Here is a 16,093-nt window from a genome sequence, read left to right on the forward strand (position 1 = left end):
TCAAACCCCAGTGCCACCAAAAGATGCCCACAAAGCCCAAAACATAAGACACACAAAACGTTTGTACCAACGATATTTATTGCTAGAAACTTAAAACTCCTTTAAAAAAGTGTTTTAAAAGTAGATGACATAAGAAAGACACCCATGAAGGAAGGAAACAATCTCATTTACAAAGTGCTGCAAATTTGATAAATTTATGGTGCCAGAAACTCACTTGGAGGTACTCTTGGATATGTAGATAAAAATCCTTAAAACAGAGAACAGAATGCCCAAGTGGATATAAAAATACCCCCCAAAGAGAAGGAAGCTTTTGGCAAATTGGTCATTTAGAGCGCTAAACCTCGTAAGCACACAGGTTTCCGGGAGCTGCTGCGTGCGAGGCGTCCCGCGTGGGGCCGGTTCAGCCGGTGTCCTGGGGCCGTGGCGGGGGCAACGCTGCGCGCCCCGGAAGCAGGGAGCCGAGTGCAAGACTGACCTGAGAAGGCAGGCGTGAGTGTGCACACGCACACGGATGTACCACGGACACCTGTATCGGGCCGTAGGGCTCAGCGCACCTACAGCAGGGAATAAGGCTAGCTTGCAGCTCCCTAGACATCCCAGGCACCGAGCTCTACGCCCCGAGACACCCCCCCCCCCCGTGACCCCCAGCGCTGAGCAGAGCAGCAGGAGGCCTCCCTGAGACACAGGCCTCGCCAGGGCCGGGCCGCTCTTACAAGGCTAAGGGACGACTCGTTTCTCAAGTCGAGGGTTTTCAGATAGAAACAGGACACTGGTGAACGCCTAGCTGAGTTCACACGTGACACCGGGCGTGGGGGACAACAGGACGTGGGCGCTTCCACCACGTCCTCTTCTGTGGCGCGAGCCAGATCACTGCCCGACTGACGCACGAGCACCCGCTGCAGATAAAGACCAGACGCTTAGAAAGCGCGGGAGCCAGCGCGCGCGCCGGAGCCTCGGTCCCGGGTCTCTCCGGTCCCTGTGGAATGTCAGGATCTTTGGGTTTCGGCCCCCGGGCCTCCCCAAAGGACGCCGCTGGACGGCAGGGCGCACGCCCCGCGCCGCGGGCGGGCCTCCGTCCTCGGCGGTGAGCATGGCAGCCGTGAGCGCGGCTCAGACGTAGTTGGCAGCCGGCTGTCGCGCACTGAGCCGCTGCAGGTGACACGCGTGGCAGAGCAAGTGCCCGTCCAAAGGGAAGCAGCAGCAGCCCTCCTCGCCGCTGAGCTGCATCCGGCAGTCCTAGGCAAGGAGGCGTCCGGTGACTCCCACACTCGGGAAAGGGCTGCCAGGGGCTGGGCGCCTGGCTCGGCGCTAGAGGGCTCGCCTTGCACGCAGGAAGCCCTGGGTTCGGTTCCCCAGCACCACATACAGAGAAAAGGCCAGAAGTGGCGCTGGGGCTCGAGTGGCAGAGTGCTAGCCTTGAGCACAAAGAAGCCAGGGATAGTGCTCAGGCCCTGAGTCCAAGGCCCAGGACCGGCCAATAAATAAATAAATAAATAAATAAATAAATAAAAAAGGTTGCTAGGGCCTGGGTGGGAGTGGAAATGACAGACAGCAGAGAAACAAGAAAATACCCCATCTGGACACCAGGTGTCGCTGCTACTACAGAAATAGTAAGACAAGGCCCTAGGTCCAGCCCTAACAAGAAATCCCTGGCCTTTTGTTGGTGGTGGTGGTCAAGGGGCTTGAACTCAGGGCCTGAGCACTGTCCCTGGCTTCTTTCTGCTCAAGGCTAGCACTCTACCACTTGAGCCACAGTGCCACTTCCGGCTTTTTCTGTGTCTGTGGTGCTGAGGAATGGAACCCAGGGCTTCATGAAGTACGCGAGGCGAGCACTTTACCACTAGGCCACATTCCCAGCCCCACGCACAGCCTTCTGATTGGCTGAGGAGGTTCCCTCTGGAGCGATCAGGCTCAGCAATGGCTCAACACCTAAGATTAGAGGTCCTGGCTGGAAGAGGAGAGACTGGAAGATGCTAGTTTCCTGGTCCTCCCGCTTCCCATAGGTGCAGAGACCTCCCCATTCTCCATCTCCTCCAGCAGCCTCGAACCCCGTCACTCACCTCACAGTGATAGCACTCAAAGTGATAATCCCGGTCCATGGATATCACCCGCACGATGTCCTCACAGCCCTGAAATGTGTGCACACATGGGAATGGCGTACACACGCCTGGGAATGACAGAGAGCCGCGTGGCGCCCCCAACTCCCTCTGGCCCCAACCAGAAGCTCACACAACAGCCCCAGGGCCCCTTTGCGATCAGATATAATCACTGGTAGTTTGGAGATGCTTCCCCCCCCCCGCCGCCCCCGTCCTGGGCCTTGGACTCAGGGCCTGAGCACTGTCCCTGGCTTCTTTGTGCTCAAGGCTAGCACTCTGCCACTTGAGCCACAGCGCCATTTCTGGCCTTTTCTGTGTATGTGGTGCTGGGGAATCGAACTCAGGGCTTCATGTATGTGAGGCCAGCACTGTACCGCTAAGACACATTCCCAGCCTCTGGAGATGCTTCAGTAAATCCTAGTGGACATCTCCCTTCCCCTTCCTGCACTAGCCCCAGGGAGAGCGCTACAGGGCTCCCCTCCTCCCCAACCTCCCACGCCCGGGAAGGAAACACACCGGGGTATAAACACGAGTCCACAAGGCTGGCGAGACGGGGACCCCAAAGGTCTGGTTCCTAACACCCTTCACTCGTGGGGCTTAAATAATTTCTGAGCGTGCCCTACGCCCTGAGGATTTTTTTCCTTCCACCCTTTTCCGGCCCCTACACCTAGGATCAAAGAAAGCTTCCTCCTGCGACGCAGGACAGCCAGCCGGGAAGGAGCTGGGCCCGCCAGGCTATCAGACACGTCCAGGCCCGGATGTCGGGGTCGGGGCAGTGACCCCGGGAGCAGAGTCACACGGGAACCCTCGCGCACAGCGCATTCCTCGGCTGCAGGGCCACTGCCCCGGGGGGGCGGGCCGCCCGTCCCCCCTCCCCAGAGATGCTCTGCAGAGGGGCCCCCCCACTGACCTCAGAGGGGAGGATGGGCTGGCCGCAGGCTGCACACTTAGGGGCATAATTTCTAAAAGAGAAGGCAGTGGTGTGAGCCGAGGGTGGGGAGCCCCCGCCCCCCCGCCCCCCCCCCCCGGCTTTGACTCACTTGTGGTAGTCAGTGACGCAGTAGACCTGGTTGGAGAAATCCACGGTGAAGGGAACACCGTCCAGGCACTTGTTGCAAACAATGCATCGGAAGCAGCCTGGGTGATAGGACTTGCCCATGGCCTGCAAGATCTGGCTTCCGGAGCGGGAGGGGAGGGGCGTCAGTCTCCCCCCCCCAGGGCTCCCACCCATCTCTTCCACCCACCGGGTCCTCCCGGAGGAACGCTGTGTAATCGGAGGCTACAGGAGTCTGCCGGCACTGGGCCTTGAACTCAGCACCTCCAGAGCTTGCTTGGCTTTTCTCACTCAAGGCTGGCTCCCTACCACCTGCGCCATTCCCCGCCTTCTGGCTTTTTGCTTGACTTTCCTGCAGGCGGCTTCATGATGAAACCCTCAGATCTGACTCCTGAGTAGCTAGACGTGAGCCCCAGCATCTGATTAACCTCACCCCCAAGAAGTCATAGAATAAAGGCAGAAACCCTGGGAAAGGTCTTCAATTTCAACCCTGGCTACAATATGAAGATCAATTTTTGGCCTATAAAAATAAAAGATCATTGAGGGGTCAGTGCTAGGGGCTGGGGATGTGGCTTAGCGGTAGAGAGCTTGCCTAGCATGCACGAAGCCCTGGGCACGATTCCTCAACACCACATACACAGAAAAAGCCAAAGTGGCGCTGTGGCTCAAGAGGCAGAGTGCTAGCCTTGAGCACAAAGAAGCCAGGGACAGTGCTCAGGCCCTGAGTCCAAGCTCCAGGGGTAGAAAATAAAAATCATGCCAGCCAGGCTGGTGACACACGCCTGTAATCGCAGGACTCTGGAGGCCGAGGCAGGAGGATCAAGACTTCCAGAGCAGCCTGGACTCAGTAAGATAGTTCAGGAGGAAAGAGAAAATCAGTGCTCACAGAAGTGGAGCCATGACTCTACTGGAGCACGAAAACTAAGAGGCAGACGGAGCACCTAGCTTCTACGTTCAAGCCCCATACAGAACACACACTAGATTTAAAAAGTGTAAAGTAAAATTAAAAAAGCAACCAAGGCCGAGATGGTAGAGTTAGACCGCCTCAGGTGATCCGCTGGCTGAGCTGCCAGGCCGAGACCACGACCCCACCCATGCTAAGCGAAAGGAAGAAGGAAAACAGCTCCGAGCGGTCTCAACCAGGGGCAGAGACTCGGGGGCCGAGGGGAGGGCTGCCCGTGCCCACAGAGGGAGGCCGGGAACACTCGCTCCAGGGGGAAAACGTCCAGAAGGTGATTCATCTGGGGAAAGGCTTCCTTCAGGCCTTCCTCGGCACCCATCTAAGCCCGGGTCTCGGCCCTGAGGCCCGCAGCAGCTCCCGTCCCCCCCCCCCCCCCTCCCGCCCTGATGCCCGCAGCTCCCGTCCCCCCCGCCCTGATGCCCGCAGTTCCCGTCCCCCTCGGCCCTGATGCCCGCAGCTCCCATCCCCCCCACTAAGGCCCGCAGCAGCTCCTGTCCCCCCTCGGCCCTGAGGCCCGCAGCTCCTGTCCCCCCTCGGCCCTGAGGCCCGCAGCTCCTGTCCCCCCTCGGCCCTGAGGCCCGCAGCTCCTGTCCCCCCTCGGCCCTGAGGCCCGCAGCAGCTCCTGTCCCCCCTCGGCCCTGAGGCCCGCAGCTCCTGTCCCCCCTCGGCCCTGAGGCCCGCAGCTCCTGTCCCCCCCCCCTGAGGCCCGCAGCTCCTGTCCCCCCCTCCCTGAGGCCCGCAGCTCCTGTCCCCCCCTCCCTGAGGCCCGCAGCTCCTGTCCCCCCCTCCCTGAGGCCCGCAGCTCCTGTCCCCCCTCGGCCCTGAGGCCCGCAGCTCCTGTCCCCCCTCGGCCCTGAGGCCCGCAGCTCCTGTCCCCCCCTCCCTGAGGCCCGCAGCTCCTGTCCCCCCTCGGCCCTGAGGCCCGCAGCTCCTGTCCCCCCTCGGCCCTGAGGCCCGCAGCTCCTGTCCCCCCTCGGCCCTGAGGCCCGCAGCTCCTGTCCCCCCTCGGCCCTGAGGCCCACAGCTCCTGTCCCCCCTCCCTGAGGCCCGCAGCTCCTGTCCCCCCTCGGCCCTGAGGCCCGCAGCTCCTGTCCCCCCCGCCCTGAGGCCCGCAGCTCCCGTCCCCCCCGCCCTGAGGCCCGCAGCTCCTGTCCCCCTCTCCTCACCTTCTCCAAAATCAAGTGACCGCAGACACAGCATTTCTCAGCTGCCTCCTGGAACCCTGAAAACTGAGGTGCACGGGGAGGACGTTGTCAGCTGAGAACACTGGGAAGACACCCACGTGGACTGGGGGGGGCAGCAGGTGGGAGGGTCCCTCCACCCTCCCTCCCCACTCACCAGATAGTCTTCCTCACAGTACACGGAGCCGTTGACGCTGTAGAACGCCTTGCAGCGCAGAGTCCTCCCTAGAGGCAGGAGAGGGGCCTGAGGTCCACCCGGGCTCCTCCGGGAGGATCCGCTCTCGGAACCCCAGACTCCCGCTCTTTCCCTTCCAACTGCTCTGTCCTCCCTCCCCCACCAGGCACCAGTGGCTCACAACCGGAATCCTGTCGCCAGCCCGGACAGGAAACTCCAGGAGACCCCCCAAAAAGCTGGGAGTGGAGGTGGGGCTCACGCAGTGGGGTGCCTGCCTTGAGTTGAGAAAGGCTGAAGAAAGGACAGCGCTGGCTCCTGCCTATGTACGTGCACGCATGCACACGCGCGCGCACCCCCCCATCTGATGCAGTTTCAACTTGCTCTGGCCTCACACCAGGTAGTCAGCCCCCCCCCCCCGCCCCGCCGACACTCCCTGCCCCCAATCAGCGCCTCCCTCACACCTGTAGGCCAGCCTGCTGGTGAGAACCGAGTGAGGTGCTAAGCCAAGGGCAGGGAGACCCACACTGTCCCAGGTCGCAGGCTCTGCCTGGACCGCTCCCGCTGCACAGTCCCAACCTGCTTCTTCCTAGAGACACTCTACGGGAGTCAGACCGCACTGGAGTCACTGCTGGGGGAAGCATTTGCTTATGTACGGATTTATTTTTGTGCCAGTACTGGGTGCCGAGTCTTCTCCTATCTGTCTTTTGAGTAGCTAGGATTCCAGGTGTGAGCCACCTTGGCTCAGCTTGCGAGTGTTTAGTTAGGGGGCGATGCACTGCTGTCTGTAGCGGGGTACACTCCAAGTGTGGAGGGACCTAGAGTTTTCTGGGTGAGAGGAGCCAGGAATTTTTTTCCCAAGCAGACAAAGCAGGATCGCTCTCCTTCAGACTAACACTCAGGAAACCACTCTACGGTGTCTGATGGTCAGAGATGAGGTACGGCAGAGCACACCTGTAATTCCAGCACTAGGGAGGCAGGAGAACGGTGAATTCAAGGTCAGCTTTGGCTATATAGTGAGAGACACCAAAAAAGAGAGAGCAGGAGAGAGCAGGGGAAGGGAGAGGACCCAGGGAGGGCCAGCTGGCGTCAGGCAGGCCGGTAGGAGGTGACAGGGCTAGCAGATGAACCAGGCAGGGTAAGCAGCGGCAGGGAAAGTGGGAGGGCTGGGGGGGGGCACCCCCGGGAGCTAGCAGCAGAGCAGGCATTCCTGGAGTGTGAGGTCATCGGCTTGGCATGGCCCCGGTGGCCTGCACTCCAGTGAGGTGGCTGAACTCTGACCAGCCCGGAGAACACCCCCCCTCACCTCCCCCAGCCCCCGACTCCCCCAGCCCACACCCGGCCCTGCCCACATTCCAGCCTTTCACCGTCGCCCCAGGCAACTTTGGCTGCCCAGGACCAAAACCCCACCGGGGAGGCCCGAGAAAGAGGGGGCTCCTAGGAGAGGAAGGAGGCTAGACTGCAGCGGGAGAGGACTCCAGACAGCAGGCAGTAGCCCCTGGCCGGACCACCGGGCGCTCCTCAGCAAATGGAGAGATACCAAGTCTCCTGGGGAGCTGGCAGCTCGAGTGTGTGTGTGTGTGGGGGGGGGGGGGGGGCCTAGAGGGCTGCACTCACCACACGAGCAGCAAACAAAGCACTGGGTGTGGTAGAGGCTGTCCAGGGCCTGGCAGGCATTGCTCTGCCCATAGATGCCTTTGTTGCACTTGATACAGGTGCCTGAGGGAGAGAAGAAGTCAGCGTTACACTCCCTTCCCCAGCTCAGATCCGGGGTGTCCCCCCCCCCCACCAGGTCTGGCTTTCTTGTGTTCCTTCCTGAGAGGAGGAGGTCGCAGAGATGGGAGGCGGGCAGATCTTTTCTCGTTTCCTTGGTTAGATGCTTTGTGTGTGTATCTATGACCAGACTCTCTCGCTTGGCTTTTTTGCTCAGAGCTGGGGCTCTGCTTGAGCTGGAGCTCCACTTCTGCCTTTCTGCTGGGACTGGCTTCAAACCTCATTGCTCAGATTGGGATTCGAGGAATGAGCACCACCAGCACCTAAAAGGTTCTTTCTGAGCATCTATATTGTGCCTAGCACAGTATCAAGTACTGGGGGGGGTGGGGGGTCGGGGAGAGTCAAACACGCCGGTTTCTGTTGAGGAAAAAACAGGCAAACGTGGGACAAATGGTTGGGGTATTGACACATGGCCCGCTTACAAAAAAAAATAAATAAATAAACTTTCTAGTAGTGGAGCAGGTGGCTCATGCCTAGAATCCTAACTACTCAGGAGGCCAAGACTGGAAGGATTATGGTTGGAGGCCAACTTTGAGCAGAAAAGTCTATCTCCAAGATAAAGCAAAAAAGCAAGGTTGAAGGCCTGGTTCAAATGGTATAGAAAACCAGGCGTGGATAAGGCCCGTCTGGGCTTCAGCTGCTCTTCAGGAATGGAATGGTTTCCGCTGGAGGCTTCCAAGGACTAAGGGAAAGATGGGGTTCAGCGGAGGGCCCCCAGAGGGGGGCTGCTGTGGCTGTGTTCCTAAGGACAGGAGCAGGGTGGGAGGCCCTCGAATGTCTCCCTGCCACCTACCACAGGAGACCCCAGCCCAGGGGCCTCTCCCAGCACCCCCCTCAACCCACGGCACACACCTGGCTCTGGCACCAGCCTTTCCTGGGTGTGTTCTTCCTTCCCTCCACTCCCCAATTCCAGGCCCATGAGTGAGGGCTTGGGCCTGTCTCTGGGGAGCAGATCCCAGCGAGTCTGCGCTGGGCCGCACTCCCTGCCTGTTGGGGCCCATCCCGGTCCCTGCCCGGGGGCTTGGGAGCTGGGGCGGCAGCTGCAGCCGCCGATGGGCCCGGGCCTGTTCCCCTGTTCCGCTCCCACCCGGGGGCGGCTGAGCAAGGCTGAAGCCAAGGAAGAGGGCCCCCACCAGGGGCAGCAGCACCGGGCTGCGGTGGGGTTAGGACTGGGGCCCCTGCAGCCTCCGGGGCTGTGTAGCCTGGGGTTAAGCGGCCCCTCCGCCTGTGAATTGGGAAGGGTGGCTGGCCACAAGGGACGGATGTGCCCAGGAGCGCCACGCCAGGAGTCTGATCAGGGCTGTTCCTTGGGAAGCCTTGGCCACCATGGTAGACGAGAGGAGGCTGCTCGGGCAGGCCCGCCTTCCCTCCTCGTCAGCCCATTGCACCCCTGGGCTCGGGCAGGCCCGCCTCCCCTCCTCTCCAGCCCATGCACCCCTGGGCTCGGGCAGGCCCGCCTCCCCTCCTCTCCATCCACACCTGGGCTCGGGCAGGCCCGCCTCCCCTCCTCGCCAGCCCGTCCACCCCTGGGCTCTGCGCTCCCGGCCACTGTCTTAGCCAAGGAGACTTCCTTCCCAGCGCCTCCCGCGGGGCTTCAAAGGGGAACTGTTTCCCTCGATCAAAGTGACTCAGCCCCGCCGGCTCCGGAGGGGAGAGGGGAACGGGGCTGAGGGAAGCAGCCCCGCTCGCGGCCTCGGGGCTCCTCCCCGGCCGGCCCGGCCCTTCGCGCACGCCCCGGAGGGCGGCCCCGGCCCCGGCCCCGGCTCCGGGTGAAGTGAAGCCCGCGGCGGGCGCGGGGCCCCTCCGCCCGCAAACCCACGCTCCCAGGACGCCGGGCGGCGGGAGGGACGGCCGGGGTGGCTCTGCACCCGCAGGTGCGGGGACCGGGGCGCACTCGCCAGCGGGGCTGGGGCGGGGCGGGCGGGCGTCCCCGCGGCGGCCCGGGCTCCCCCCCCCCCCCCGCGGGCACCTGGAGCCCGGGCAGGAGTCGGCACGCACGCGGCCGCCCGCCCCGCCCCCACCGCGCATTCCCGGGATTCCTGCGGGGGGCGGGAGCGAGGCGCGCCGCGGCCGCCGGGCACCGCCGCCGCCGACGGCAGCCCGGTGGGGGCGACGCGCCGGGGCCCCGGCCGCCCCGGGCCGCCGCGGCGCTCGGGGGCGCGTCCCGGTCGCCACCCCCCCCCAACCCCCGGACCCTTCCCGGCCGCCCCTCGCCCCGGGCCGGCCTCTCACTCACGCACTCACCGAAGTAGTCCTCGCGGGGCTCCGGCTCCCGCAGGCGGGCGCGGGAGGCGTCCGGGAGGAAAGGCTCCTCGGGCCCCGACGGCTCCGGGCCCGGCGGCTCCCCGCGGGCGCCGGCCTCCCGCCCGCCCGCGCCCCCCGCCAGGCGCAGCAGGGCCGAGAGCTCGTCCTGGTAGCGGGCGCCCGCGGCGCAGTCGGCGTAGCCGGTCACCGAGTGCCGCCCGGGCTGCGCCCCGCGCCGCTCCAGCGGCCCCGCCGCGCCCGCCGCGGCCCCGGCCAGGGCCCCCGGGCTGCCCAGGGCCGGGGGGTACGAGTGGCGGCTCTCCTGGCAGCCGAAGCCCGCGGGCCGGTGCGCGCACAGCCGGTCCAGGGCGGCGCGGAGCTCGGGGTAGGCGGACGCGCCGCCCCCGGGGGCGCAGCCCCCCGGGGCCCCGGCGGCGGGCGGGCCGAGCAGGCCGGGGCCGGCGGCGGGCAGCGGGCTCCCGTGGCGCTGGTCGTAGCCCATGCTGATGCCGCTGGTGCGGTTGCTGCAGGGCCGGCTGCCGCCCGCGCCCGCCCCGTCCAGCAGCAGGCTGCCGCGGGGGCTGGACGGCTTGCTGGCGTCGCTGGCCGAGCTGCTGGCGAAGCTGGAGCGGGGGCTCAGGGCCGGGCCCGGGCCCTCGCACCCGGGCCGGAAGTCGGGCGGCGGCGGCGGCTGGGCGGGCGGCGGGGCCCGGCCGGGCAGCGCGCCCCCGGGGAAGGCGCCCTCGTAGCGCGGCGCCTCGAGCGAGCCGCGCGGGTTCCGCTCCGCGTCCGGCGGGCCCGGCTCCCCGGGGGGCGCCGGCTCGGGCGGCTCGGCCCCGGCGGCCCCCGGCTTCCGGGGCGCCCCCGGCCCGCCGAGGCGCCCCTTGCCCGGCCCCGCGCCGCCCTCAGAGCCGGACCGGCTCGCTTCGCCCTTCCGGCGGCCGAACTTGGCGCTGCCGGAGTCCGAGAGCCGCAGCTTCTCCAGCAGGCGGCTGGCCTTCTCCCCGAGCCGCTCCATGGGCCCGCGCCCGGGGGGACGGGCCCGGCGCCGGGGCTTCAGCGCACGGCCCGGGTGCCCGGCGCCCGCAGCCCCGCAGCATCCCCCGGCGGGAGGCGCCGCGTCGTCCCCGCGCGCATCGGGGGGGCCGGCCCGGGCCCGGGGCCGCGGCTGTCGGGGCGGCCGGGGCCGTCGGTGCCTCTCCGCGCTCGCGCTCCGCCGCCGCCGCCGCCGCCGCCCCGCGCACGCCCGAGCCGGCCCCCGCCCCCGGCGCCCGCACTCCGCACGCCCCGAACTTCGCTCGCCAACTTTTGTCTGCCCGGCCGGATCTACTTTCCCGGGAGGGCGGGGCGCGGCGCGGCGCGCGGGGCCGGCGTGCGCGCAGGGATCCCCGGTGCCCGGCGGGGCGGGGCGGGGCGGGGCGGGGGGGGGGACGCGGCCACCTGTCCCGGGGGGGGGGAGGGGGCGGGCGCCCCGCGACGGCGCGGCCCGGGCGCGGGACTCTTTGTCGGCAGCTGGAATGCGCGGAGGGGCACCGTGGGTCCCCGCGGCCGGGGCCGGACGGCGGGAGGCGAGCGCCCCGCACCGTGACTTTGTTCCCGCCGTGGGGGCCGGGGGGGGGGTGCGCGGGGGCAGGGAGGCCGCGGGGCGGGGGCGCGGGGGGGGGGGACAGGTGGGGAAGGGGGACAAAGACCCAGGGCCGCGGGCCCCTCGACGTGGGAGCGGGCTGGGAAGAGGTCCGGGACCGACCCTTACCTTCGGCGCCGGGGGCGGGGACCCAGGGCGCCCACAAAGCGGAGGGCGGGAGCTCCGCCCTCACCCCCGCCCCGTGCCGCGGGCGGGGCCGCGCTCAGCAGCTATTCCCGGTGACCCAGGGCTGGGGGGAGGCCCGCCCGCGCGTGGGGTGAGGGCCCCGGCTGGGGGGGAGGCCCGCCCGCGCGTGGGGTGAGGGCCCCGGCTGGGGGGGAGGCCCGCCCGCGCGTGGGGGTCAGCGGCCCCGGCTGGGGGGGTGGGGAGGAGGCCCGCCCGCGCGTGGGGTGAGCGGCCCCGGCTGCGGGGGAGGCCCGTCCTCCCGCGCGTGGGGTCGGCGGCCCGGCTGGAGGGGAGGCCCGCCCGCGCGTGGGGTGAGCGGCCCGGCTTGGGGGGAGGCCCGCCCACGCGTGGGGTGAGCAGCCCGGGCTGGAGGGGAGGCCCGCCCACGCGTGGGGTGAGCAGCCCGGGCTGGAGGGGAGGTCCGCCCGCGCGTGGGGTCAGCGGCCCGGCTGGGGGGAGGCCCGTCCGCGCGTGGGGTCAGCGGCCCGGCTGGGGGGAGGCCCGTCCGCGCGTGGGGTCGGCGGCCCGGCTGGGGGGGAGGCCCGCCCGCGCGTGGGGTGAGCAGCCTGGCTGGGGGGGAGGCCCGCCCACGCGTGGGGTGAGCAGCCCGGGCTGGAGGGGAGGCCCGCCCGCGCGTGGGGTGAGCAGCCCGGGCTGGAGGGGAGGCCCGCCCGCGCGTGGGGTGAGCGGCCCCGGCTGGGGGGCAGGGCCGCCCACCCGATGACCAGCTATGTTCCCCGAAGGGGAAGCGGAGAAAGGGCAACGCAAGCGAGCAACACGCGAGCATGACCGAGGTGGCGCCGGCCGGGGAAAGGCGACGTCCCGGCGGAGGCCACACGCCGGCCCCGGCGCTGGTCCGGGTAGTGCGCCATCAGGAGAAGGGGCCGGAGAAGAACGGCTCGGTGCCGCAGTAAATGAGCACGAACGTTACCCGCACACGAATCGTGCCTGTGCGTTCCACCTCAACCTTTCCAGCACCTTTTATAAATTAACGTAGCCTTAGGCAATGGAGGCGGGAAGCGCGTGGGATGGTGTACCAGAACTCTCCTGAGCTGGGGGACCCCGAGTTGAGGTCAGCCTGGGCTCCACAGTGAGAACTTGTTTTGTTTTATTTTGTTTAAAAAAAAAGAAGCTGTGGGGGGGGCTGGGGATATGGCCTAGTGGCGAGAGTGCCTGCCTCGCATATGTGAAGCCCTGGGTTCGGTTCCCCAGCACCACATATATAGAAAACGGCCATACGTGGCGCTGTGGCTCAAGTGGCAGAGTGCTAGCCTTGAGCAAAAAGAAGCCAGGGACAGTGCTCAGGCCCTGAGTCCAAGGCCCAGGACTGGAAAAAAGAAGAAGCAACTGTTGGATGCCTGTGGCTCACATCTGTAAGCATAGCTACTCTGGAGGCTGAGATCTGATGATGGCAGTTTGAATCCAGCCTAGGCAGAAAAGTCAATGAGACTCTTACATCAGGAAAAAGCCAGATCCTGAAGAGAGTTTATAGAAACACAAGTAACAGGGGAGCTGTCACATCACATCTAGAATGTGTTGTGAGCAACATCTTCAGAATTAACCTGAGGCTCTCTATTCCTGACTCCAAATGGAAGGAAATCCTGGATTCTTCCAGTTACTTACACCTGAAATATTTGAACAACATTAATATTTGGAAGTTTTGATGACAAGAGAGTAAATCTTGTTGGTTTTTTTTTTTTTTTTTTTTTTTTTTGCCAGTCCTGGGGCTTGGACTCAGGGCCTGAGCACTGTCCCTGGCTTCTTTTTGCTCAAGGCTAGCACTCTGCCACTTGAGCCACAGCGCCATTTCCAGCTTTTTCTATATATGTGGTGCTGAAGAATGGAACCCAGGGCTTCATGCATAGGAGGCGAGCACTTTACCACTAGGCCATATTCCCAGCCCGAGAGAGTAAGTCTTGTATTACAGGCTGGTGACTCATGCCTAGAATCCTCGTTACTCAGAAGGCTGAGTTCTGAGGACTGAAGTTTGAAGCTAGCCCAGGCAGTCAGTCCAGGAGACTCTTAATCTCCAAATAACTAGCAAAAAGCTGGAAGTGGAGGTATGGCTCCAATGATACAGCAAAAAGCCAAGAGCTGCAGTCTCCGCGAACCAGCGCACAGGTGTGCACACACACCCCACACCCCTTAGGACAAGTAGAGAAGCCACTCAAAGCCCACCTAGGAGTTGGTGGCAGCCATGGGCACCGTTGAGAGAACAGAAAGCAGGGACTAGTGAAGAAGGGGCAACAGTGCTCTGACCTCAGCCTGCCACTCCCCAGTTGAACTGGAGCCCGGAGGGCCCTAGGGGCTGAGCTTTCCCCACCCCACAGTAGAGTTTTTGTTGTTGTTTCAAAGGGTGAATTCAGAGCCTCCTATTTACTTGGCTCGCTTGATCGGCTTGCTTGCTTTGTACCACTTGAACCACACACCCAGCTCTGCATTTTGCTTACTGTTTCAGAGATGGAGTCTAGCGTATGTTTCCATCTGAGCTGGCCTTGAACAGAGATCCTTTGGATCTCTGCCTCCTGATGGTCAGGCCACCATCTCTCATGAGTTTCTTGGCCAGGGCTTGTTTCCAAACCATTTTACTTCTTCAAGTCAAGTGATTCTTCTTTGTGTCAGTCATGCGGCTTGCACTCTGGGCCTGGGCACTGTTCCTGAGCTCTTCAGCTCAAAACTAGCGCTCTACCCCTTGAGCCACAGCGCCACTTCCTGTTTTCTGGTGGTTAATTGGAGATTAGTCTCAGGAGATTAGTCTCCAGCCTAGGATGGCTTAGATTTGTGATCCTCAGATCTCAGCCTCCTGAGTAGCTAGGATGACAGGCGTGAGCCACCAATGCCTGGCACTTAGCTTTATTTTAATGATCATTTCTTCCTCCTCCTCCTCCTCCTCCTCCTCCTCCTCCTCCTCCTCCTCCTCCTCCTCCTCCTCCTCCTCCTCCTTTTGGTATAGGGGATTGAATTCAGGGTTTCATCATTCTTGCTGGGCAGGCATCCTACCACTTGAGCCACACCTCCATTCCATTCCATCCATCCATCCATCCATCATCGATCTACCTATCTTTCTTTCTGGTTCCAAGGTTTGAACTCAGGGTCTTGCCCTAGCTTGCTTTGCTTGCTTGGCTGGTGCGCTATAATTTAAGCCTCCAGCCTGGCTTTTTGCTGGTTATTTTGGACAAGGACGCTCATGGACTTTTCTGCCTGGGCTGCCTTCACACAATCCTCTGGGTCTTAGCCTCCTGGGTAGCTAGGATTACAGACAGGCCAGAGCCACTAGCTCCCAGTTCCCATTGGCTTTTACAAGGTTTGCCTTTACAGACTGTTCTCAGCATTTCTTATCCCCTCCCCTAACTAGTTTGAAGAAGCCTTGTCTGTAGTCGCTCTAGCTGCTGGGCTTTTGTACCTGCTTGCTCCATTTGAGACACTCTCCCGCCCTCTGCCTTTCTCTGGATTTAATCTCCCACTTTCAGATATCAGTTTAAACACCATTGCCTCTGAGAAGACTCTGACTGCAAGAGAAGGTTAGCTACCCCTGCTGAATACTGACAGACTTTCCAACTGCATAATAAAACCTGATCATCTAAACACATCAACAGAGTACCCATAGCACCTTGTACCTAGTGAACAATTAGTGTTGTGTGTGTGTGCACGCACACACGTGTGCCCTGGGACTGGGGCTTTAACTCAGGGTTTTAAGCTCTTGGCTGGCTTTTTTGCCCAAGGCTGGTGCACTACCATTTGAGCCGTATCTCCACTGCTGGCTCTTTGCTGGATAGGAGTGTCTCCGGCTTTTCTGCCCAGGCTGGCGTTGAACCTCAATCCTTAGATCTCAGTCTCCTGAGTAGCTAGGATTATAGGTGTGAGCCACCAGTGCCTAGGTTTTTTTCTTCTTCTCACGGCATAGCCCAAGCTGATCTCAAATACTTCCATCTTCCTACCACAGCTACCTAAGTGCTAGAATTACAGGCACGTGCCATCAAACCCAGCTTTCATATTTCTTGTATTACTGAGTGACTAGGAAGCCTTTCATATCTTATCCATTTGACGTGTGTGTGTGTGTGTATGTGTGTGTGTGTGTGTGTGACACATACACCCTCAAACTACAGCTTGGCTGACGGGACTAAGGAACAACTACAAAGCTATATTCAGCTTGGTCACGGGAGTGGAGACAAGCCATCGGTGAAATATGGAAATTCTTTTAGGCTTTCATGTCCTCCTCTTGTAAAATGTGTACAATAAAATCTTTCTTATATAATCCAGTAAACCGTGGCTATTATACCTAGGTCCCGGTTCCCAGTGACAGAGCCCACGGTCCCTTGCTTAGCTCATGATTGAAACTGCCGCCAGGTGGCGGTATTGTGCTGAACAGATCCTGTTTTGCTGCCGCTGCGGAGCCAGACCAGCAGTGAAGGGGAAGCAAAATATACCACAAGGGCTGCTTCCCTTGAGCTTTGGGAGAGATGGGGGAGGGGGGGGGGCAAAAGAAAACTCAGAGACAGGACCGTGTGTCAAAAAGGCCTCATGTTTCTTTGACGCAACCTTATCCCAGGCTCTGCTCAGGAATCAGCATTTTTCTAGCTTGCCATTCACAGTAGGGGAGTCTCCCCTTCTCCATGAGTTCTGGTATCAGAGCTTCCAGCTTCCACGTCAAGCAGAGACTGTGTTATGAAGAGAGGCAGAGGGGCTGGGAATGTGGCCTGGTGGTAGAGTACCTGCTTCATATACATGAAGCCCTGGGTTCGATTCCCCAGCACCACATACATAGAAAAAAGACCAGAGGTGGCGCTGTGGCTCAAGTAGAG

General features: G+C 62.7%; 1 protein-coding gene across 1 annotated transcript; it reads right to left on the reverse strand.

The window, feature by feature from the left end:
* Ajuba (ajuba LIM protein) lies at positions 1–10,625 on the reverse strand. Its single transcript, XM_048362742.1, has 8 exons — positions 9,482–10,625; positions 7,082–7,183; positions 5,450–5,517; positions 5,278–5,340; positions 3,137–3,267; positions 3,007–3,058; positions 2,061–2,129; positions 1–1,236 (listed from the first exon to the last, which is right to left on the reverse strand). The coding sequence occupies exons 1-8, from the start codon at positions 10,497–10,499 to the stop codon at positions 1,111–1,113; spliced, it is 1,629 nt and encodes a 542-aa protein (XP_048218699.1). The 5' UTR covers positions 10,500–10,625; the 3' UTR covers positions 1–1,110.
* Positions 10,626–16,093: the final 5,468 nt, after the last annotated feature.

The sequence above is a fragment of the Perognathus longimembris genome, chromosome 14 (assembly GCF_023159225.1).
Source record: "Perognathus longimembris pacificus isolate PPM17 chromosome 14, ASM2315922v1, whole genome shotgun sequence".
Lineage (NCBI taxonomy): Eukaryota > Metazoa > Chordata > Mammalia > Rodentia > Heteromyidae > Perognathus > Perognathus longimembris.